This window comes from Monopterus albus, unplaced genomic scaffold (genome assembly GCF_001952655.1).
Source record: "Monopterus albus unplaced genomic scaffold, M_albus_1.0 scaffold75.1, whole genome shotgun sequence".
Classification (NCBI taxonomy): domain Eukaryota; kingdom Metazoa; phylum Chordata; class Actinopteri; order Synbranchiformes; family Synbranchidae; genus Monopterus; species Monopterus albus.
The window spans coordinates 81402-106193 of NW_018127955.1; the positions used below are offsets into that span (position 1 = coordinate 81402).

Here is a 24792-nt window from a genome sequence, read left to right on the forward strand (position 1 = left end):
TTCGGAGTGTTTGAAAGCATTTTATCTGCGATATATAGAGGGACAGCGACACACTATTTGCATCGCATACAGTTTGTGAGGATTACACGATCCACCGAGAGGCACAGCAAAGTGCTGCCTCATCACACATCTCCTCCATGTATTTGAATGGGACATACGGAAATTCTGCTATTCTTTATTGAAAAAAATTCCTTCAACATCGGATTCGAACGGCAAAAGGGCCTACAACACACACCAGCCGACAAATATTAACATTTATTATATTTTATGGTTAACTATTTTTTCTTTTCAAGATTGACAGGGGAGGCTCTGCCTCACCTGCCTCCCCTGACCGCACGTCACTGCTAATAATTCAAGAAGAGACCCACAGCCACAGGTAGTCTGCATTATCACAGGTAAAATATGTCACTGTTTTTCACAATTACCTTAATGCTCAAAGAGCCATTAAAAAGCTAAAGCAAATATCGAGAATGATCCAGCACATTAGGAGTGAAACGAGCACAGTCAAACTAATCTCAGAGGTTCATTACTCAATGTCACTCCCTTGCAGCTGCCAAAGGCATGAAGGCTTTGACTTGGCAGAGAAAGCACTTAAATGAAGCTGTGCATATTTTCCATAGCTCTGTTCTGAAGCAGTGCCACTTCAGCTTCGCAGGCTGCACTGCCAGTCACTTTTATCTCCTTGACCTTTATTTGCTTAAACAGACACATCTGGTCCCTCTTGACCTGAGGATGTGTCTCATTTCTGCTGCTGCTTCTCTCAGGTGTCACAACCTCCAAATGTCACACTACCTCTTCTTACTCTAATCAGTCGCTCTTTACATCTGAAGGCAATATTGAGGTTATTTCCTTTTACCATCTCAGGCTGCTAAAGCCAAACCTTTCCTCAGGATTTTTCAGTACAAAGCCTACCTTCATTTCTCCTGAACATTCTGCAGATAAGCAAATACTCCCACCTGTGTTATGTAACAGCCAGCTTACATGATTCAGCTGCTAACAGAATGCACATCATGGCCTCGGCGACTTAAACAGTCCTACTCTTTGCTTCAGTTTATCTATCGTCATTACAGTTTACTGGCGAGATGGCCTGTGTTCACTGGCTCTCAGAAGTAATCACAACAGTAAAGTGACTCAGTCTCTTCCAGCATGGACTTGCATACTCATCTCTTTTAAGGAATGAGTCTCTTCCTGCTTTCCTTTCTATTTCTGCTGTACTTGTGTTCAATCTCAGTCCAATTTTTCAACAGTTTTAAATGAGCTGAGTGGGCGATTCACCATGTGTTCCATCTGTGATACAGTAGATTTAATATTTTAAAGTATGAAAGCATTTTGAAATGATAGTTAAATGCTGAGTCAATGCCTGATCTTCCCACTGATCTCTCACAGTTACAGCAGCTGCAGCACAAACATTACAATACATAATGTGTTGTAGATCAGATGGGTTACCTCCATTCTTTTGATGCCACCAACGCCACGTCCTCCATAGTACGAGGCATCCACAGTGGGCCACCTCTTTTTTGGAAAGCCATCCTCATCATCCTAGAGAAGAAAGACAGTTGCATTTATGTTTGCAAGAGTGAACAAGTAGATGAGACTCGTGATGAGCAGCAGATGTGGGACCACAGCGCTCAGACTGGCTACTAGGTTATTTTCCTGAGCAGTGGTGCCTGTCGATAAGAGCATAATTTAGGCTGACATGTGCTGCAGGCTGCTCTTAATCAGTGCTCCTCTGTACTGTATGTTGGTTGTGTGTATGTTTTTATTTATCAGTTTGAGAAGAGGCTTTCATTATTGTAAAAAAATAATAGTGCAGGAAAATACATATAATTTTGTCATTACAATGTGGACAATAGAACCACTTACAGAGTCGTTATCTATTACTTGAGGAGGTGGCTCATGAATGATCTGCAAACAAGAAAGATGTATTGTAAGCCTCAAGGGATAGCGAGTGCATCATAATAAAAATATTTTCCATTGTATGTTCTTCACTCTACAAGGCTCCAAGATGGCTGTCATACAGTACCACAGTGCAGCAGAGAGGCCAGAACCACCACAGCAGAGCAATGGTGAGCAGCAGCAGCAGGATGAGCAGGGCGATGGCCACAAAGGTCCCATCAGACTAGAAGGGATGGTAGTTAAGAGACATAACCAGCGTGCGTTACGATCACTATGACTGCACCAACAAGCCAGTTGTTTTCAGAGCTCACCTACATCAGTAGACACTTGTGCATGCAGGACAACCATGTTTTACATTATACTTACACAAGTGACTGCAGTAATTGTGACCGAGCTCGATATGAAGCTCAAGCCATTATTCATGCTGACGTGGAGAGTGGCCGACCTGTAGAAACAACAGGATGTGGTGAACATGTCAGTTCCTCGGCTGTCACATTCATTGCTCCTGTATCCCTGCACCACGGCTAATGCATGTTGATTGTAGTTATTAAGAAATGAAAAACAACATTTGCCATTTTCAGTTAAAATCTTACATGAGAAATGTGCAATGATCCTCAGTTATGAACACAATATGTTTTACGTAGTGAAACTATAGATTTCATTCATCATCATTAAGTGTTGTGGGTCATGAAACTTTGATATGAAGATACTATCACTTGTGTAACAGTAGTCACTTACGTTCCTTCTTTTTCCAGAGCTGGAGCTGGGCACAAAAGGTAGGTGTCTCTCACCACCAAAGGCCTTTTCACTGTGGAAATTGAACAAGAACTGGTATTTGTAAGGTATGTTAAAAGATAAGTTACTATCAGTGGTGGAAGAGGAAAGTGATGCAAGAGAAAAGCTTGTTTTACGTTTCTCTACCAGCCTTGAAATGTCAGCAGTCAAGGCTCAAAATATTCCCTTTGTTATTCAATTCTTGGACTTCCTCTCCTTATGGAAAAAGAGGGAGGGCTGTGGTTTATTTACCCTGGCCTGGTGAGCGTCTGCTGTGTGCAAAGACGGTGCTCGTTCCTGATGAGATCTGCATTCCTCTTTAGACATATTAGATGCGCTGAGTGTTATACCAGCTGATTTAAAAGAGAGGGAGATGGTGGTTTTTGATGAGGATGGGAATTTATATTATTTTGAGCCACAAAGAGCTGCTCTCTCCCACCCAGCCCCGTCTGCACTGCCAAAATAAACTTGGCACATTTATGCAAATGGATGCTGAGTGGAATCCAAAAGACTGCTGCTTTTCGATTTTGTCTACAGTATTAGTCGAGAGATGAATGGTTTAGATTCACAAACCCAAAGTGTGTTGTTATTGTTTGTTATCTACACTTCACAATATAATATGGACAATAGAGGATGAGGGATATACAGTCTACTTCTATCAACTTAAACAAAAGTTATTTTATTCACTATAACAGCAACATGCTCTCTTCCAATGAACCGCATGTTAGAGTCAGAGTGGCTATTTCACCATTTTCAGCCTTCTTGCTAAGCTAAGCTAAGTGACTGCTGGCTATGAGTGACAAAGCCAATAATAAATGTCAAACTCAAGTAAATTTTAACTTTTCAGTTCTATGATTCTCTTACGGTACATGGGTTTTCATAGTTTCACGGTGTTAAAAATTTGGCCCTTCATCCAGCTCTACACGATATTACCACTGACTTGGTTTAAACTGATTATATTGCGGTAAAGAAACTCAGCTACTTAAAACCGCATTAATGCGTTTATTTTTCTTTTGCCCGCTTGGTGACAGAATTCCCCAACAAGCTCATATTTAACATATTACTGCCTTGTAAAGTTAACATGGCGAACGTGTTGGCAAATGCGTAGGTCTACACATCCAGCTGACACACAGCTCTTTTGAAATCAAGTCTCTGGTGGCCTGATGAATGTAAATCCCATATGCTCTGTCCTTTTAGCCCTGTGTTTGGTCTCTACCAAGCCCTGACAGACAAATCTGGCTTTTTAACTGTTAAATGTTGCGTTATATTCACCAGCTAGTCTCAAAAACCATAATACTGACCTTGAAGAAGCTGTGCATGTGTTTTCACTGTCTGCCTGCAAAAGTGAAATATATCACTGAAATTCTAGATACTTACTCAAAGTAACTGTGTCATTGATGCGGAAGCTGCACAGAACTTTCTGTACATCCCGGGCATGGAGGAAGCCATTTCCTTTAATTACCACCTGGAAGGATTCTGAAGTGGAATTATATTGACAATTTATGTTATTTTTCCTTGCAGTAGGTTATTTAATAATGTGCACTATTGTTTTAAAGAAGCATACAGTAGGTAGCATCATCATTGTGGTGACAGAATAACATGCTTGTTGAGTTTTTGTGGTCCTCTGTTGTTTACCTCCTTCACAGATGCTGGAGGGCTCTACGGCCAGAATCTCAATGCAGGATCTTTTCAAGATCTGAAAGGGACAATAATATAACATGACGAGCTCAAGGTACAGTAGATTAAATTTAGCTGTTGAAGTGTTTAATCAGGAAGTGTCATGTTTGTGTCTTTTATACCGAGTCAATGACCCCTTGTAACGCCTCAAATCCATCATTCACAGGGAAAACATGGTCCTTGCTGTCAGCTATTGTTGAAAGCTGTCAAGACATTTGACTGAATGATTAAGTATCAATTACTTGGCCCACTGGTTTACTGGTTTATTGGTTTACCTGGGTTTCATTGAAGTCCTTTACTCCCACACAGTACACAGTGGCACCCAACTGGCGTGCTCTGCTGGCCTGATTTAAAATGTTAAGCAAAGAAACAAATAAAATGATAGTTGGTCACTATAACGAGGAGAAACATACTGTTGTACTGCTCTTTATGGGCTAAAGCGTCACAGTTTGTTGTGCTTGTGGCTACGCCTCCATCACTGATGTCACTGCTGGTGTTATGCCACCAGTTGGAAAACATCTGTCTCACCTCTCTTTGGGCCAGGTCAAACTGATTTTCTCTCAGTTCACCATCCGTCAGGGCAATGATGACACTGGCTGTGCGGTAACCTGATTGTCAGAGTCAGATGGTGGAAAAACTGTTTAGTGACACAAAAGTCTCATCCAGTGAAATTATTCCTACTGTACAGTAATTTTTAAAGTGAGAATATAGGTGAACCAGCTGCACGAAAATATTTTGGACATATTCTCATTTATAGGTCATGAGAAGAGCAGCTGTGCATCTGTTGTTTGTCTCATTGTATCTGATGATTCTACCATGTTTGAATTGTGTTCTAACAAAAGGATAAAAATATTTTTTATTATTAAGTGCTAAAAACAAAAATGTTCTACTCACCATCTCCGGTGCCATAATAGATTTGCTCACTGGCCTGAGAGGGAGGTTGCGAAACGTCAGTGGCGTCAGTTTAAATGTGAGCGACATGCCATAGTGTTGGCTAAACAGGGTGAGTTTCTCATTGACCTACTCTGACAGATGACTTACTCTTTGAAAACCTTTGTCCATGAAGGTGTCTCCGCCCGGCTGCACCATGTGTAGCTCCTCCAGTCCAGCCCGAATCTGATCTCTGATCATTGATGTATTCCAGAGATTGAAAATGAATATTAATTTAAATTTGATGATACAGGTCAGAAACGTAAGGTAGATATAAAATAGAAGAACAAAATGTGATATGTGTCAAGTAGCTCTGTGTATGTGTCACCTGTCTTCTGTTAGTGCCATGAGAGTCCTTCCTTCTGTTGAAAATACAATAAAAGACATCCGCAGCTGAGGACTGGGGAAAAGAAAAAATGCGTATCATGTTTTACAGTCTATTATTGCCTTGTTTCTTTGCATCCCAGCATTTTCAGTGTGGACATACCTGATAAACTTGTGAGCCAGGTGGTAAACAAAGTAGTATATCTCGTTCCAGTAATGTTGCACGCTGCCAGACCTGAAAAGAGTTTTCAAGGAACTTTTTTACCTTGTCACAGTCCTCCGCTTTCTGCATTTTGACATCATACAGTAATTTTAAAAGTCTATTTCAGGCAGTTAGTATTGCTCTTCCATATAGTTAGGAGATTTGCAAGAAACAAAGAAATGCTTAAATTAAAATGTATGCAGCAGGGACAACATACAGTTGTTTTTACAGATCTTGTAGTACTCCTGATGATAGATACTCTCATATTTGTGCATATCTGACCAAAGACAGCATCATTCTAGCACCACAATTATATAACATCATAATATAGGGCTGCAACTAATGCTTATTTTACTATTAATCAATCTGTCCATTATTGGTTAAATTGTTTGATATAAAGAAAAAATTCCCAGAATCCAAGGTGTTTTGTCTAAACAACTATTCAAAACCCAAATATATTTTATTTAAGAGGAGATCGTCACATTTCAGAGGCTATAACAGGTAACTTAGTTTCTATTTCTGCTTTGATAAATTATTTAAATGATTAATTGATTTTCAAATGTGTTGCCTGTTATTATAGGCACAATAAAATTGAGCTGATTGATTATTAGATCAGCTGATATACTGCTTTAGCTCTAATACAACATAATCTGAAATATCTGAGACTGATCCAATGTACAGCACAGTCACCCTAATCTGTGCTTAGTGTTACAATGTAAGAGAAGCGATGTACACTGAAATAATAACAGTTATTCAGATACCAAAACTGAATGATTTATTATGCAGTAGCTTCTTCTTGTGGATTTGTTTTATTAACTGTCATCATCTTGTATGTACAGTATATGGGTAAAGTATGAGCCCACGTACTAACCAAGATGAGAGAGGACCACTTGTGTTACCTTCTGAGAGCTGATGCTTACTAGTTTATGTTCATATGGATTTACTGCCAGTTCGTAAATGCCAAACAAAAACTAAAGTGCCACGTCATTCTGTCAGATGAACTCAGCTTTATGCCGGATCCTGATTTTGCAACAGGTGCAGACTTGAGCAAACAATCAGCAGAAGTAGAACATCCGCCTTCAAAGCAAAAGTGAGTAATTAAAGAGAACTGTGAAGCAAATAACCTCTACAGCCTCGTCTCACACTGACTGTGCTGCCTCTCTTCTTCTCAATCCCTTATGTTTTCACTTATCCTGTGATGTGAGTCTCAGTGCAGAGACAGCCAAAAGCTTGGGATCTCTGGAACATCTGGCTCTGATGGAGAAAGGGTTCTGCAGACTGAAGCAGGGGAATGCTCCTGTCAGTGAAGTGTGGACACAGTCTGACAACAAGATTCCCTGGAGTGTAATTTATTATTGAACTGAATGCATAAACACACTGCAAATGTGTAAGCATACTTGTATCAGATCTTACTACTTTAAGTTATTCATAGGGACTGTATTGATTGCAGAGAGCATCTACACTAACACAGCTGCAGTGTGTTTTTCAGAAATGTATGATATTTAAAACAAAGTTGACAAAACTACAACAACACACATGACCTGGTGTGACCCATTCAGGGACGTCACATTAGCTCAATGTCAGATTCATAGACAATGTAATTTAACTCCTGTGTCAGCCTGCAGAAATATGCTTCTCTGTTTGTTAAATAAATAAATAAAACAACATTAATTCAATCTGCAACCATTTTATTAACACACACACACATTTATTTCATCACTTTCCAAAATAATTATCCAGTTCCAGTTTCTCCAGTGTGATGACTGTGTCTGTTTTTCAGTTTTATATAAATGGGCTGCTGACATTTATACACTAGCCCAAAATCACTAGCCAATTAATCAACAAAATAATCTGCAGAATAATCAGTAATGGAAAAAATGACCAGTAAAATGAGCTGCTATGCTATTTACATGTTTGCTTCTTAGTTACAAAAACTGCAGCTGTGAAATACTGTGGCAGATACACACAACATTATGTACCACTATTTAACCTTTAGCTAACCTCTGACATGTCGCTTGAAACAATTCACCTGCATATGTTTCTCTATGGAGCCCAAAACCTGCTCCATTTTAACACTTTTAATCAAAAGGCTGTAGCCTGACAGTGACAGTACATGAATGCATCTAGAGAACATAAATGATATCTGCACCTGTCTTCACTTATGTCGCCTCTCAAATGCACCAGGAATTAACAGCTCTCTTTTCTAGTTAATTAAAAATGGTAGCACTTACTTGTCCAGAACAAAGTAGAGGTCAAATCCTCCGTAGCAAGATGACCCTGCCTCCCTCCCATCATGCATCTGTCCTGCACTCCCGGCCACCAGGACTGCCACCAGCATGCTTAGCTCCATAATGAGCAGGACCTGCCTGCACCAGCGTTGAGGCATCACTCCACACCTATGAGAAAGCATTAGCTCAAGCTGGGAGTAGGTAAACATAAATATTCTCCTGTCTGATTTTTCCTTTCACCTTCTCCCTCACAGCACTGTGATGTAGTGAGCCATGCTGTGGAGACTGATCTCCAAGGCATGTAGCACTCCTCTATGGATCAGTGTCCCATCTTCTCAGCAACAGATGTGTGCTGACAGAGGAGGAGGGAAGCTGGTGGGACGAAGTCACCGACTCCCTCCCTCTCACACTCAGTTGTATTAGCCCATGGTGTCATGAGCTTGAGCAGTTAAACAAAACACACCTCGGAGTATGTGCTTTACTGCTTCTTTTATATGTTTGTTTGAATGACCCTATGGATTTCATCACCCATTTGTTCTTGCTTTGTTTTTCTTTCACTTTTCTTGTAGGTTTACTCCATTTTAAACCTGACCCACCAGTGCCACTTAGTGGTAAACACGTACATCAGGCAGTTCACCGCACTTAAAAGAAAAGAAATGCTACAGGTGTTCGTGACATTCCTCCTTCTTCTTTCATGCTCTTTCTGGATTTTTTTGTGCATATTTCATCCCTCACCTGTCCACCAGATGTCCTTGGCCTGCTTCTCTGCTTTTTGCACCTGCACCGCAATGTTAAATATGTGCTGCTGCTGCTCATCAACAATGACTGTCTGTGTGTAAATGAAAAAGCCAGATTTTGTGTTGCTTAACTGCTGTAGCATTCAAGCTGTGCTTTGTTTCCTGTTTACAGACTAGGCTGCAGATTGAGCTGTTGTCTTGTGTCAACAACATTAACATTTTGCTGAAGTTTCTATTTTTTGTAAGTTTCAAACCTCTAAGACCACAGTGTCTGTAGCCTGCATGATTTATGTTGATTGAAAAATCAAACTACAAAGGAAATTGAGTTGATTTGTTGGTGAAAGTCCATTCTACACTGTGCAAAGTGACAAAGGCTATGTGAAGAAACGACAGCAGAGGCACCCTCCTGCAGCCTATGAGAACATATTGAAACAATGCCAGGCTCAACATACAAACCTCAGACGTTTGCTTTAAGGTTCCAGTGCTGTCCCAAATGATTTATGCCATTAATCTAAAGTAATTAATAGACATTTTGGAAAAAGATTTGGTTTTCTACTGAGAGTTAGATGAGAGCTGTACAAATGAGACATAGCATATTAATTAGATTTAGAGGTGCAGATAAGTGGTTTCCTTTGGACCAAGCCAGAGGAGCTGCTTCCCCCTGGTTCCAGTCTTTATGTTAAGTTAGCCACCTGTTGGTGGTTGCTTCATGTATGAATGACAGATATGAAAGTGATCTTCTCCTGTGACATGGACCAACAAAACAAATATTTCCCCAAAATGCCGAACTATTCCTTTAAAGCCATGAAAGGGGGAAGATGTTTCAGTTCTTACATTGTTCTTAAAATGTGTACTTTAAGTATTTTTCTGCAAATGTCATAAGAAATGTGTGTGTGTGTGTGTGTGTGTGTGTGTGTAAGCCAAAAATCAGCAGCTGGTGTATCAAGAATCAGTTCACCTACTGTATTTATGTCTATGAAACATCAGGGCATAAAAACCCTGTGATGGTTTTGTTTGAGTAAACATCAGCATATCTTATGTAACTTAATTTAATGTACTGCCACAGTGTAAAGATCACATGGCAGGAGCTCTTATTTGTTTATCATTTTTAGACCATTTAGCTTCCTTATGATCTAAGATCCTATAAAACTAGTATTAAATGAATTCATTCAAACAAAGAGAAAGAAACATTACAGGAGGTTTAGCACTTCTGTGAATGCGCAGGCTATAGCCGACTGGCTTCAGGTGAAGTACCTCTCTGGCGCATGGCTGTGTGTTTGCTGTGAACTCTGTTAGCTCTGCTCTCGCTCCTGAATGTCAGTGAATTACTGCTGCCGCACGGAGTCATGGCCAAACAGCGCTGTTTATAAAATAACCCTGCCGCAGTCGAGGAACTTTGTGTGCTTGTTTAGCTTAACCTTTTCTTTCTAACTGCTAGATATTTGGTGATAATGGAAGTCTCTCCTGTATTTTTGTTCCTGCTGTGCGGTCTGTGCGTTTCTCTGGCGGTTGACTTGGGGCTTGTGGACGCAAATTATCTCGATGATGATGCAGCTGACTACAAGGACCCTTGTAAAGCTGGTACAGTACATTTTGCCTCCTCTAAAAATGTATGTATTTATATATTTTATTTTATATATATTTTTTGCATTTCTTGTTTGTGTATGTATCTTTTGGCCAGCTGCCATTTAGGCCCTATTTTCTGTGAGTTATAGGCTGATAAAACGGCTGAAACCTTTAAGTTAATGTAGTCCTTAGTGGTGGTGAGCTTAATGAAGTGGGAAATGTAAGACTAATGCAAACATGTACAGTACAGTATATGCAAAAAACATATAATATTAATACAAATGTATTGACAGTTATATTTAACCAAAAATATGTGTGATTCCTTTCATTTAAAGCTGTTAATTATAGTTGAGTAAAAAGTGCAATATTTGTCTCAACACTGTGGTGAAGTAGGAGTGTAAAGTACCAGTGCTGATGAAAAATACAAGTTGCTCAAATGTATAATGTTTATCATTTAATCTTGCAGTGACCTTTATTACCTTAAGCGAAGAAGCTACTTCCTTGACACAGCAAACAGTACAGTTATCAGTGATTTTACTTAAGTGCAGTATTTGAATAAACATACACAGTGACATTACACTGTTAAGTTCAAGGGATTAAAGTATGTCCAAGTTTCAAATGTTAATAAAATGATCTACTTAGAAAAAGAACAATTTGATAAATCATATTGAAAACTGATATACAAGAATGGCAAAAGTTAAGTCATGGATTAATAATGAAATTTTATACGTATCTACAGTTGTTGGCATGAAGCTGACAGGGTGTCTCTGATTGGTGAAATCTATCTGTCGGTCCTTTATAAGGTATAAAGAAAATACAGTTTTTCCATTATCTAACATGCCAAACAGTTATTCTGCTTATTACGACAACCTTCAGCCAGTTGTATTTTTTTTCTACTTTTTTGTGACTTGACAAACCTCAAAAACACACCATTCTTGTTTTTCAAGACTGTTGCCTGGAGACTAGAGGTCACTGAGGCCATGCCAGCATCGTCCAAGGCTGGAAGCTGGTGTAATCCCTCTGGCTTCAGGGCATGGGGTGCACACTGCAGGGGCGACAGTCATTTACAGTCGCCTTTGCATGAGTGAATTCACTTCAAAGGCCGACACAGGGCTATGTCTTTTCATTTGGACTTTCAAATGTTGTTACATGACATGGCTAAATGAGGTATTTGATTGGGAAGCCAATGTTCTGCTTGACTAGTACAATATGAGATCCAGGTTCATGCAGGATTTACTTTCTAAATGATGGAAACAAACTTTTAAAGCCAGAGAAGGATAAAATCTAGTGTGTGAAGTAAACAGACACACCTCATTATATGACCTCTCTTTTGACATATTTTTTATATATATATACAACCACAACTGAGCCTCACGTTAAAGGATATGAAATTGGATATTTTGATTATAATTTCTTATAATTTAGACTTTTACTTCTATTCACTTTAAGAAATTAGTAATACATTATAATATACTAACTAAAAACTGAAGTTACAATAAAGCAACTCCGACATCACAGTAGGCAAATCCCTCTGACCTGATAATCACCTTTTAGACCTGTCCCCTGTGAGTGGCCTCCTGGTTCTAAATGTAAAGAGTGTGTTGGCTATTCAGGGAGAAAGGAAATCAATATTAGATCTCATATCAGCCAAAAGAACAGGCTCCATGCACTTTTATCTATATCCCCAGCTGTAAGGATCAGTGTTAGTTCCTTGACATTTTAATGTGTATATGTTATTCTTGGGCAGTGTCATTAGGAGAAAGCACATCTGCTTCCATTGCTATGCTAATGACACTCAGGCCCAGTGTTACCGTGTCGTCTGATGACAAAGGGCCAATTGACTCCCTTTTTAACTGTGAAAATTTTGCAGCTCAGCCAGGATAAAACAGAGGCAGGCTACTGATGGCCAACAAACTAAACACACATGGGTTCTCTCCAAGCCAAGAAGCAAGAATAATGGAGTGATTTTTAATTCTGATTTTAATTTCAAACATACAGTAGTTCTTAACTGGATGGTGGATTATCACAGTCCAGCTTGTCATTCACAAGTGTCCTGTAATGATGATTTCACAGGTAGAGAAATTAATTAATTGAGCCATTACATCACATCATCAGGTATGCAAAGGTTTTTGCTACCATGTTGGTTTCATTCCCAGGTTAATCGGTCACTCATTTAAAAGCTGGTTGTTGGATTGTATATAGCTGTAGAAAATTTGCCAAGGAAATGCTGCACTTTAGGAAAGTTTTATTACACTGTTATACTAACATTAATGCTATTCTAAATCATTATGAGCAATGTTAAATTAGTATTTTATGAAGTCATATCTCTGATCACTGACCAAGGCACTTTACTACAAGATGAGTTGTTCAAATGTGAAAAAAACAAACCTATGAAAACATCATCATTATCCCAAATTATATGAAGCTCCAGCAATAATGGTTAAGTAGAAAATATTTGTAATGTACAGTAAGTTGCTGTCTGAGCATTTGTTCAGCAATGATGCAAAATCCAGCACAGTGTGAGCACAGTTCTGTAAAGTATTCAGTTCACCTCTTTATTTGTTAGAATGACACAGTAGCTGGACAGTCCTCGGGTGCGCTTCATGTTGTGTGTACCACAGACTGTATTCAGGAGGTGTGTTTGCTGATCAAACAGACAGAGTCCTTTTCAGGGCACAGAAATGCACTGTAGACACAGTAAAGCCTGCACTGAATTTCAGGTAAAGTGTTTTACAGTAAAAATCAGTGGAAATAGGTTCAGACTATAGCAGTCAGCTGCTCATACAGCTGCAATTCTGTATGACTGACAATATTGTTTTGTAAAATAACATCACTTTTATTTAAGAGTAGTTTCCTTTTTCAGAACGGGTTTGTACTTATAAAACTCTGTAGGCCTACTTAAAGAAACAGAACATACTGTATTTTGGTAAATACTTAATTTTTTGTCTCTCCATTAAATATAAGCTTGGAGATGATTAGTTTTGCTTGACATAAAGACAGAGGGACGCTACTTGCTTGGCTTTGTCCAGTGATTTACAAAAAACACCTACCTACCTGCACCTCTAAAACAGATTATTTAACATCTGTGCGTTCTTCTGTCTGCCACAGCTGCCTTTCTGGGAGATATTGCTCTGGATGAAGAAGACCTCCGCTTGTTCAAACAGGCCCAGACCACTGAAGGTGCACATCACAGTCTCCAGAAAAACCGAACAGACTCAGGAATCAAAGCAGGAATTAGTTTATTAACCCATAAATATTCCGACTCTTAGTGTTCAAAATGTGATTTGAACTTTGAAAATAAAAGGATGAGTCACAGATTTATTGTGCTCTTGTTACAGTTAACCGTTCTGCTTCCAATGAGAGTGTCAGGAATAAAAGAGCTGCACTCAGACAGAGTCTCCATCGTCTGAGGAGAGCAGCCACCTCCAGACCTGAGAGAGTGTGGCCAGACGGCATCATCCCATATGCGATCAGTGGAAATTTTAGTGGTGAGCTCTTAAAGAAATCAGTAAATCTTTCAGTTGTTCTTATAAAGGAGCTGTCTACAGCAGCATGTGCTCGTTGCTGTGTGCATTTATGACATCCTGAAGCTGCCAGACTCTAACTCACAGTCTCCTTTCAGGCAATCAGCGAGCCATTTTCCGTCAGGCAATGCGTCACTGGGAGAAACACACTTGTGTGGCATTTACTGAGAGGACAACTGAAGAGAGCTACATCGTTTTCACCTACAGACCTTGTGGGTCAGTTTGGAGCTAATTAACCATTTTTAAATATGGAAATAAATGGAAAGTAAAAGCTACCTGTAGGAGATTGTAGGAGAATGACCTCCAATAATCTGAATAAGATGCATTCAAAACTTATCAGCAAAAATGTAAGCTTTATATGATTTGTAGTTAAAGAGCTACATTAGTATGGTCCTTCACACAAACAGCTAAGAGTCAGTGTTTGTTCAGTAGGTGATGCAGAATGTTAACCTGAACAGTGTTACCCCCCTGCAGGTGTTGCTCCTACGTGGGGAGGAGAGGCGATGGCCCTCAGGCCATCTCTATCGGAAAGAACTGTGATAAGTTTGGCATCGTGGTTCATGAACTCGGACATGTGATTGGCTTCTGGCATGAACACACACGTCCAGACCGTGACGAGCATGTAAACATAATCAGAGACAACATCCAACCAGGTACTACAGCTACATATGTGTTGACATTAATAGGTTTGAAGGGATGCGTGCTCTCACTGACCCGTCAGGTGTGTGTCCTTGCATTTAGTCTATTGACAGTGTGTATATGAATAGGACAGGAGTATAACTTCCTGAAGATGGAACCAGGTGAGGTCGACTCACTCGGGGAGGGATATGACTTTGGCAGCATCATGCATTATGCAAGGAATACATTTTCCAGGTTGGTGTGTGATGCACTCTTATTCCTTCACATAGTTTCTATCCAAAATGTATTAAGATGACTGCAATAACTACATCACTTTTATTTCCAACCTGTGGGTTTCCTAAGTTTGTTTTCATCTCTACCTTGGCTCGCATCAACAGGTCATTAAACAGCTCCTGCAACATGGGTAGTATTTCCATCAACCCTTGGACAGTTTTTCAGTAAATGCTAGCTCAAGGACCTAATATGTTGAGCTTGTAACTCAAGCAGATCGCACCATCTTGTGTATTTGAACTGGCAAAATACAGTGTACGGGCCTGCTTTTCTAACCATGTCATCATCGCAGCTATCGTGCTTCTCGCATCCTTAATCAGTGAATAAACTCTTTTTTTAATATATGACTTTGAACTACTATATGTTCTACTGATAAGAGTTCTGACCTGTTAGTTGTACAATATTTAATGCAGCGTTCACAGTCATTTAAAAAAACCAGCATCAAGTCCAGTCACAATCATATGAAAGAATCTCCCCAACTACTGTAATATTAAGCTGCATTATCGGCTGAGCTGCCACACTGACCTGGTATCTGTCTCTTCATTCAGCTCTGCTAGGCACACTCCATAGCAAACCTTGGGGGATTTGGTTTTTTATTGTCACAGAAAAAAACAGAAAAAAGCAATGGGGTGACAACATGCACGAGACAGAAATGAAAAGGAAACTAGCGTGAAACTATGTTTTTTTTTTTTTTTTCCTCCATCACTGCTTTGCTGGTCTGGGTCATGGAGACAAGCCAAGTTAAATAAAGGCCTGGCAGTTCATGGCTTTGTCAAACAATTTGAGCTGGAGTGGCCTTTTTCTCTGGCATTCAGGAGCGGGCTCCACTGAGCTGCCTGGCACCAGCGAAAGGCCCCATTCAGAGCACTGTTTGCACATGCCTGTCTTTCATGGGTGCATCACCATGAGAACTGAACAAGAGTGAGCTCCAAGCCCAGTGAGAGCTTATCAGAATCAATAAAGTATCAAGGTGTTGAACTGCAGTCAGATCTGACAAAACCTGCTCTAGAATCAGTCTTTCTGTCTGAACTTTTTCCTGCTCATCAGTGCTGTTAGAAGAGATTGTTCCTGATCAGGTTTTTTGTGCTGTCATAGATATTTGTAGATGCCTTGATCCCGCGGAATGAACTGCTTACATCTGTGATTTGTCTGAAACAGAGGAATCTTCTTAGACACAATCTTGCCCAAATATGATGTCAATGGAGTCAGGCCACCTATTGGACAGAGGACTAAGCTTAGCAAAGGGGACATTGCACAAGCCCGCAAACTCTACAAATGTGCAAGTAAGATGCATTTGGCGTGTGGAAAATATGATCAGCTAATGACTAGATCCTTAAAATGAAATCTTGATTTTAAACAGATACAAAAACTGATATTTTAAAGCTGCATTAACTAACTTCTCCCTCTAATTTAGGACTGAAAAGTGAGAGTCAAAACAAACTCAAGCCGTATCCTCTCCTTTTCTCCCTCTGCTCCTCCTTGCCCCTATTGCCCTGTCTGTGAAACTAGGTCATATGTGGTCACGACAGCCAGAGACAGTTGTAGCAGACAGGTAACGCAGCAGTACTAACGGGCTCCAGAACCAATTTATATGGAATATAGAGCCTGTGGTTTTGAGTGGCACTGCAGTGACACAGTGTCAAATAAAGAAGTTTACATTGTAGTGATATGCGTATGTATGTCTAACGTTGTTCATAGCGGATGTATCTGCAACAACACAAGGAAATTATACAGAGGAATGTGTTTACCAGTAATATTGATAACAGTCCTAATGTTCAGGCCACTATCACATCGCGTTCAGTGTTACCTGCTCAACACACATAGAGTATGTGAAATGAAAAATTTCAAGTTCAAGTTGAACAACTTCCCACTTTTCTAGTTGTGTTGGTGGCATCAATTTTAACAGCTTCTCTCTAAAATATTACAGACGGCAGTGTTATGTCCCACATAAACTGGACCAAAACCAAGCAAAAATTAGCCAAATTACTTCATTTGTTGATCCTGGAAAATGGTCTGTTTTCCCTTAATTGGACAACAAAACACTGCCGTTACAGTCAGTTGGAATGACTCCAAATTACAACCACTATAATTCAATACAAAGGTACAAAACTGAAAAGCTAATAATAGCTTGCTAATGATGCCAACATATACACATTAGCCGGCTACAGCATTTTCGTGTCTAGCAGAAAGAAAGCCACATCTGTGTCAAATTTTAGCCCTTTTGATGCTTTTAGTGCTCTTCATCTCCAACATGCCAACCCTGGTTTTTGTCTCGTTCTTTGTCACACGCTTTCTGTGTTACAGAACGCAGCCTCTTGTCCAGCACGGAGAAAACACTTCTAAATGTTTTTTTTTTACTTGATTTATCTGAATCTGTGCTATATCTTAGTTAATGCAGCTTTAAGCTCCCTGTTCTTCATTCTGGATATTTAATGTTATTGCTCTCATCCATCGGAGTATAACCATGTTGATATTATTGTGTGTGGCTGTGACAGAGTGTGGGGACAGCCTGCAGGAGAGTTCAGGAAACTTCTCTTCTCCTGGTTTCCCCAACGGGTACTCAGCATATGCTCACTGTGTGTGGAGGATTTCTGTCACTCCTGGAGAGAAGGTGAGCCAGGAAAAACAAGTTAAGGAATCTGAACCCTAACTAAGAATTTGGGTTTGACATTATAAAATATCAAAAGTCCAAAAATTATGAATATTCCACTAATCTATATTTGCTCATATTGTATGAATCCTATTAACAGAATGTCATACACAGTGGTGGAAGAAGTACTCAGATTTTTTACTTAAGTAAAAGTATCAAAACCTCATTGTAAAAATACTCTTTTACAAGTTTTACAAGTTTAACTGGTCACAATGTAATTGGTTAACTCAATCATAACCTATGCAGCATTCATAATGCAATACAGAACATGTATTGTTAATAACTGATTTGTTAATAGTGACCAAAATCATACATGTATAAGTGTATAACACTACAGAGATATACATGCAAAGAACACCAGTTACTGTAAATAAATAAAGTGACAGTTCTAAACTATCAGTTTGACCCAGTGCAGGACCATTATTCAGTAATCAGTACATGGCTAGTCCTGTGTCAGAATGAAACAGCTTGTATAATATCTTAATACAGACGTCATTATCCTGAACAGAATGCAGAAGCCACTGTGGTGTCATCATTTAATCTAGGTGCTCTTTCTGTTCTTCTTGATGCCATAGTTACTTATGTATAACTACCCAACCCTGTCTCTCACTTTCACTCTCTGTTTCACTGTGTTTCTCACAGATTGTTCTGAATTTCACATCCATGGACCTCTTTAGGAGTCACTTGTGCTGGTATGACCATGTGGAGGTTCGAGATGGGGTCTGGAGAAATGCTCCTCTGAAAGGTCTTTAACTTTGATTTAGCCCTCCTCTATACTCCACAGAGTATCATCCAGAAACCTGTCTTTAACTTGGTGGGAAACTTTACAAGTCATGTATGCTTTGTGTTATCCTTCCAGTGTGTTAGGATATCCTATCTTGTCAGAACATTTAGTTCCATTAGGTAAGTTTAAGATCATGTACGACATGAGGTGATGTCTCAGTCAGCAGCGTCCTGACATTAATGTGTGTATGGCAAAGTTGGCTTGATCTGGTTCACCTGAGGTTCTGATAACATGTGGGTTTAAGATCAATCTGTTGAGAGTTGTCTCTTCACTATTCAATATATTTAAGAAGACAATTGTGGCTGTCTGAGCATCTTCTCTCCCTGGAATCTGGGGTTTTCGTCACCAAAGCTGACACATGTTTAGTACTAAACATTGTAAAGTACTTACTAACAGGCAATGTAATTATTTCCTCATCTAATTTGTCAGGCCGTTTTTGTGGGGACACACTTCCAGATCCAATCATCTCTACTGACAGTCAATTGTGGGTCGAATTCAGAAGCAGCAGCAGCTGGGTTGGCAAAGGCTTTTCAGCTGTTTATGAAGGTACAACACTCACAATATGGTAGTTTTAATATGCACTTCCTGTACACTACATCCTTATGTGACTCATCAGCCACTGCTGTACGTTTTCCAAGCTTTACATTTGATTTCATTGTACAATGTGGAAAAGGCAGTTGCCATTAAGCTCACTTCTCTCCTCCGCTGCAGCCATCTGTGGGGGAGAGGTGAGGCGGGACAGTGGCCAGATCCAGTCTCCTAATTACCCTGATGACTACCAGTTTAATAAAGTGTGTGTGTGGAAAATCACTGTAGCCGAGGGTTTCAGTGTCAGCCTCACTTTTCAGTCATTTGAGGTAAAAAAAAACAAACAAACAAAAGATATCACCTTTACTGTGTTCATTTACATTTCTCTGTTTAATGTTGTCAGCTCATGAATTGGTATGAAAGTTGACTCACTTAACATGCGAGAAGATAACCTTTATCTTATCCACCTTTAAATTCCTTCAGACACCCTACAGATTTTTAAAATTTTTGGTAGCTCTTAGTGTTTCCTTAGAACGCAGGAAGAGACCTTACTATCTTTTGCAAACTTCACTGTCATTTCTTTGACTGCAGATTGAAAAACATGACAGCTGTGCCTACGACTATGTGGAAGTAAGGGATGGCAGTTCAGAGAGCAGCCTGCTGCTCGGCCATTTCTGTGGCTATGACAAACCAGATGACCTCAAAAGCAGCTCCAACCAGCTCTGGCTGAAGTTTGTATCTGATGGATCAGTCAACAAAGCTGGGTTTACAGCCAGCTTTTTTAAAGGTCACTAGGTCATTTAGCACCTATGTCAGATGATGCTTTTGTTTAGCACAGAAAACTAATCCTATTGAACATTCATGTGCTAGAGATGGATGAGTGCTCCACACCTGACAATGGTCACTGTGAGCAGCGTTGTCTGAACACGCTGGGCAGCTACAGATGTGCCTGCGACCCAGGGTATGAACTAGCAGCTGACAGATACAGCTGTGAAAGTGAGTGTAAAGCACAACGCCACACGCTAACATTATACCTATACCCTGTATTATACTGCTGTCACTGTAAAATATGAAACAAGCTAGTTGAAGCATCATCTGGAGGCCGCTGCTGCCCCCACATGGCACGCTCCTCTCACTGCAGCATAACCGGCACACCCTATTCACTATGGCTAAGTGCTCTGCTCACCACCGTAATCTCAGTTCCCACCTGTAGGCCTTCAGACTAGAGGTTTGCATCATCACTCCCTGCTGCTCTGTGCATTTTTTCCTTCTTGACTTTATTCATTCTCAGGACTATGCAACATTTGGCATATGCCCAGCTGAATCACTTTTTTGGCAAAAAAAGAGAAATAAATAAATTAACTAACTAATAATAACACACAAGTGTTTTAAGAAAGGGTTCTCATCTCTTTCTCCCAGCTGAAGCATGATTCCCTGCTAGTTTGCTCTTCAACCACAAGAGGGCAGCACTCTTGCTGCAACTTCATTTTGAGTCATGACCTGATCATTACAACACTGATTTGATTAATGTCAGTAATATAAATGGAATTACATTTTCCTTCAGTACAGTACAACTCAGTCCATTTCCTGTTTTTTAATTAAACATTTATCCAGCAACTTTGTGATTTACTAGAATTTCATCTCTTAAATTTCTTTACTACAATTTGTTATTTCACAAATTTTACTTGGTTTTCACTTTATTTCTTGACATTAGCTTGTAATTATGAGCCTTCAGTTTTAGAGGTCATGTTTTCCTGCAGTCAAGGTGTTAATAAAAATGTTAAAGAATTCACAAAGTCACAAATGGGTTATGTTACTTTTATCATGCAAGTGTTTTCCTTTCACATTCATACCACTAAAATCAGTGCTTTCTCCCACCAGCAGCTGCCTGTGGTGGGTTTATCACCAAGCTGAATGGCTCCCTCACCACCCCCAGCTGGCCCAAAGAATACCCACCCAACAAAAACTGTGTGTGGCAGCTGGTGGCACCTGTTCAGTACCGCATCACTCTGGTGTTCGATGTGTTCGAGACCGAGGGAAATGATGTAAGTTACGTGTGGAATTATGGCTAATGTAGTGTTTCTGCAGAGGTTTGATCACATGACCTGCTCATGGCAGTTCCACAGGCCAGTTCTGCTTTGTCCTTGGTAGTAAGTAAAATTGTCTAATGTTTACTATCAGGTGTGTAAATATGACTATGTGGAGGTGCGCAGTGGGTTCAGCTCAGACTCAAAGCTTCATGGAAAGTTCTGTGGAGCAGAGAAACCCGAGGTCATCACCTCCCAACATAACAACATGAGGATTGAGTTCAAGTCTGATAACACTGTTTCCAAGAAGGGCTTCAAGGCTCACTTCTTCTCTGGTAAGACCTGAAGAGTTAGGCATTTAGGAGGTACTGACAAACTGTTAATACACATTTACTGTCCAGATCCAGTAAAGTAAGATGGGCCAATCACTGCCACTAAGCCATTAAAGCTATATGTTCTGCAACTTTTCTGCAGCGTAATGAGACACGTTCACATGTTGTGCAAATGAATTTTGAATTAAAATTCTTAACAATTTCTCAACAGATATAGATGAATGCTCCAAAGAAAATGGAGGCTGCCAGCATGAATGTGTGAACACCTTTGGAAGCTACAGCTGTCAATGTCACAGTGGCTTCATGCTGCATGATAATAAGCATGACTGCAAGGAAGGTACAGTATGTCCAGTGCTGTCCCCTATCTTTGTGATTTAAGACACTTTAATACACTTGTATTCTCCTAGTCCCAATGGAAACTCTTGAGACAGGGAAACTCCCCAGTATTTTCATGTGAAAGGTTTTACCTTCGCTTTCATTTTAATGTTCTTTTTATGGATGCCTTTTCCAAGGAAAGTTCCTCAGAGGAAATTATGTAAGTTCTTGTTGATGCAACTTGCATTGTCTTGATTTTCCAGCTGGCTGTGATAATGTTGTAAAAAGTGTATCAGGCATAATCAGCAGTCCCAACTGGCCTGGCCAATATCCGAGCAAGAAGGCCTGCACCTGGACTCTGTCCACAACCCCAGGTCATCGGATCAAATTTGTATGTCAATGGATGTTTCATTTAAAAGTTATATTATGACCCAGATAAGAGACAACAAGTAACTTATCAAAGTCATTCATAGCCTTTAAAAATGCTGTTCAGGTTTTCAACGAGATCGACATGGAGGCTCATCTGGAGTGCGCTTACGACCATCTGGAGATCTATGATGGGCAAGATGTCCATGCCCCAAGTTTAGGACGCTTCTGTGGTGCCAAGAAGCCTTCTCCGGTTGTGTCCAGTGGCAACAAACTGTTCTTGCGTTTTTTCTCAGACAGCTCGGTCCAGAGGAGAGGCTTTGAGGCTTCATACAAAGCTGGTGGGCAAAGCAGCCTTAAAGTTATTGTTCTGCTCCAAAGAATGTGTAGAAATATAGTAAATGTTACTTTGGAGAAAGAGTAGAATACCAGAATTGTGATGTTTCAACAACGGTATGAGTTTGTTTTCTATTGTGTTTAGAAGGCTGCATTTGTTCTCACTTTTATGAGTTCCTCTTTTTCGCTCCTTTGATTTTGTGGCTGTGAATTCCCAGAATGTGGAGGAAGCCTTAAAGCCGATGTCAAGACAAAAGAGCTGTACTCTCATGCACGGTTTGGAGATAACAACTACCCCGGTGGCTCCGACTGTCTGTGGGTGGTCACTGCTGAGAAGGGTTACGGAGTGGAGATTGTCTTCCATGTGTTTGAGATCGAGGAGGAAGCGGACTGTGGCTATGACTATGTGGAGTTGTATGACGGCGCTGACGTCAAATCTCCAAGGCTGGGACAATACTGTGGTTCTGGGGTAAGGCTAAAAGTATCTGTCTTGTGTAGCAAACACACTGTAGAAAACAAAATGTTTCTTTAAAAGCATTCTCTTTTTTCTGTATCCTTTCCTCAGGCTCCAGAGGAGGTCTACTCAGCTGGAGACGCAATAGTTTTAAAGTTTCACTCAGATGACAGCATCAATAAAAAAGGCTTTCATGTACACTACACGAGCATAAAGTTCCAGGACACATTACACGCAAGCAAGTGACTGTCTAAACCAACCCCGACCCTAAAGGCATACTTCAGCCTAACATTTGGTCGGACACACCCATTTCCACATGAGGAGTGAATGCATTGTTTGATACCACAGATGGCAACTCGCATACTTGACCTTCATTTTTCATTCTGTTAAAAGAGTGAAGCCATTACTCGTCATCATAACATAGCTAACATAGCTACATATACCATAAAATGCAAGGTCTAGTTTAAAGTGATTATTTTGTAATGAGTTGATTATGTCATAGAAATGTGTTAAGATGTAAAATGTATATACTGTGATATAGTTTGATATCAACTGTGCCACTTTTTACTGTCTGAGGTTCATTTTTAATGAATGTAAGGCACCTGACAAACGCACATAATGATAATGGAAGACAGGAAAACTAATGTGTTGAAAACACCACAAGTTGCTTCTCTGTTATTTAATCCTTTTTCTGACCTTGCTTTAGTTTTTGAGTTCCCATGGAATACATTAATAGTCTAATTTTCATTTTCTCTTTTTCAAAACAACATGGTTTCCGTAGCTGCTTTTCTGGCTGATGTTTGTGTGCATCAGACTCTTGCAGCACACAACAGTGCACCATGATAATCGATGAGATTAGTGCCACATTCTTCAGCCTGCTCAATATTTTTCCTTTATACCTTAGACTAGTGTACATGTTAAACCTGATCTTACAGAACTTATACCAGCTGAAATTTGCTGCTGTCACATAGAAGTGTACTCCAGGATATTGGGTGTGGGTACAGGTGCAACAGTACACATTTCTGATTGCGCCCAACCACACTCACTTTATGTGTGGTTAAAGGAGAAACCTGAAACTTTAAACCAGAGAGGTCAGAGAAACAGCCTGGCATTTGAAGTTAAATAAGAAAGGTAAAGATGAATGCACTCCACAGGTGCCCTAAATCCCGGCCGGCAATCAGGCGAAGGCGGGGTACACCCTGGACAGGTCGCCAATCCATCGCAGTAGAAAGAGCATCTTTAGTTTATTCTTAAGCAATGACAAATTGTGCTTTAGCATCTACAGTATGTAAACAAATGATGGAGAAGTTTATTTTTACATTAGGAAGAACACACTTTGGAACACAATTTAGAGAAATACTTTTATTATTCTGTGTGATACTGGGTGCTATTTAATGCATCGGGCTTTGGATCAACCAAACCAAAATGTAAGTACACTCAGTTCATCTCGCAATTACAAAGTAAATATCCAGAATTGTTATTTGATCATATAAAAACATTACCATTAAACCCATGTTGCTGTTATAGTATGTATGTCTCATTACGCTGTTTGTTACTAGCTCTGTTCAAAAAGATTTATATTTCCCACGGGCCTTGAATGCACCAAATTCATCATTAGCGTAATATGACACCAAATAATCAGCAAAGCATAATGAACATTTTTCAGCATGTTAGATAATTCAAACAATCAGTACTAAATGATTATAATGTTTCATGGAGTGTATTAGTGTATAATACATAAGAAAAAATGCTGAATGGAAAAAGGGCATTGTAATCCATTAACTTCAGTTTCACATTCTTCACTGAAGCACAGCTTCTCTGAAATGAAATGTGTGGCAGTAGATTCAGTCGACATACCGACAATGTTTCTTAAGATACATGTGTTTCTACTGGACAGATAATAATAACAGTTTCTTGCACAAATATATTGTTGCATCTAATTCTGTGCATTTTGCAGTCGGAATGTTTTTCTGCTTATCTGGTAACCTTTGACCCTTTTCTTGCATTTTTCCAAAGTTTGTTAAATCTTTGGTAAGAAAACTTTGAGAGGCTCATTTTCATGCACTTTATCAAGGAAGCCCAAGTTGAAGTAAGGGTACAGCGTCTCGGTAAAGGTCTCCCTGAAGGTGTAGAGGTGTGTCATGCTCTCTGCATTGTAAAAGGACACCAGGCCCCTCTTGTAGTCAAGGTACACTCCGATCCTGGCCAGCGGCTCCTCCAGGGACAGGACAGT

General features: G+C 39.9%; 3 protein-coding genes across 6 annotated transcripts in view; 1 reads left to right on the plus strand and 2 right to left on the minus strand.

The window, feature by feature from the left end:
• The window catches only part of antxr1b (ANTXR cell adhesion molecule 1b), a 15169-nt gene extending 6794 nt beyond the window's left edge, over positions 1–8375 (minus strand). The window contains exons 1-16 of one of the 2 annotated variants that reach the window (XM_020606005.1): positions 8272–8375; positions 8035–8199; positions 5765–5836; positions 5606–5677; positions 5389–5470; positions 5242–5275; positions 4876–4955; positions 4623–4691; positions 4470–4550; positions 4306–4366; positions 4048–4146; positions 2635–2704; positions 2263–2341; positions 2024–2119; positions 1864–1905; positions 1447–1539 (exon numbers count right to left, since the gene is read on the minus strand). In XM_020606005.1, the coding sequence (XP_020461661.1) occupies positions 1447–1539; positions 1864–1905; positions 2024–2119; positions 2263–2341; positions 2635–2704; positions 4048–4146; positions 4306–4366; positions 4470–4550; positions 4623–4691; positions 4876–4955; positions 5242–5275; positions 5389–5470; positions 5606–5677; positions 5765–5836; positions 8035–8189 (1185 nt within the window). In that variant the 5' untranslated portion in view covers positions 8190–8199; positions 8272–8375. The other variant, XM_020606004.1, reaches the window with a different exon arrangement.
• A 1708-nt stretch (positions 8376–10083) lies between these two features.
• On the plus strand, positions 10084–22825 carry LOC109963495 (bone morphogenetic protein 1-like). 3 transcript variants are annotated; one of them, XM_020606057.1, is made up of 20 exons: positions 10084–10349; positions 13443–13571; positions 13673–13822; positions 13957–14074; positions 14333–14511; positions 14626–14731; positions 15926–16050; positions 17263–17378; positions 18060–18162; positions 18631–18747; positions 18913–19058; positions 19321–19516; positions 19600–19725; positions 20614–20774; positions 20911–21091; positions 21300–21425; positions 21667–21794; positions 21897–22110; positions 22324–22574; positions 22671–22825. In XM_020606057.1, the coding sequence occupies exons 1-20, from the start codon at positions 10220–10222 to the stop codon at positions 22803–22805; spliced, it is 2937 nt and encodes a 978-aa protein (XP_020461713.1). In that variant the 5' UTR covers positions 10084–10219; the 3' UTR covers positions 22806–22825. The 3 variants fall into 3 exon arrangements, with proteins under 3 accessions (XP_020461713.1, XP_020461711.1, XP_020461712.1); XM_020606055.1 differs by having other exon boundaries at positions 13443–13514; positions 20611–20774; XM_020606056.1 differs by having other exon boundaries at positions 13443–13514.
• A 5-nt stretch (positions 22826–22830) lies between these two features.
• The window catches only part of trim69 (tripartite motif containing 69), a 5535-nt gene continuing 3573 nt past the window's right edge, over positions 22831–24792 (minus strand). The window contains exon 6 of the mRNA XM_020606058.1: positions 22831–24792. This exon is cut by the window's right edge and continues 314 nt beyond it. Coding sequence (XP_020461714.1) covers positions 24580–24792 — 213 coding nt within the window. The 3' untranslated portion in view covers positions 22831–24579.

Excerpts from the sequence above, each read along its gene's own strand:
- LOC109963495 (XM_020606057.1), top strand. The coding sequence starts at position 10,220 with ATGGAAGTCTCTCCTGTATTTTTGTTCCTGCTGTGCGGTCTGTGCGTT. Across the intron at positions 18,748-18,912 it reads CTTTTCAGCTGTTTATGAAG|CCATCTGTGGGGGAGAGGTG; the intron begins GTACAACACTCA and ends CCTCCGCTGCAG. Across the intron at positions 20,775-20,910 it reads TCGAGACCGAGGGAAATGAT|GTGTGTAAATATGACTATGT; the intron begins GTAAGTTACGTG and ends GTTTACTATCAG.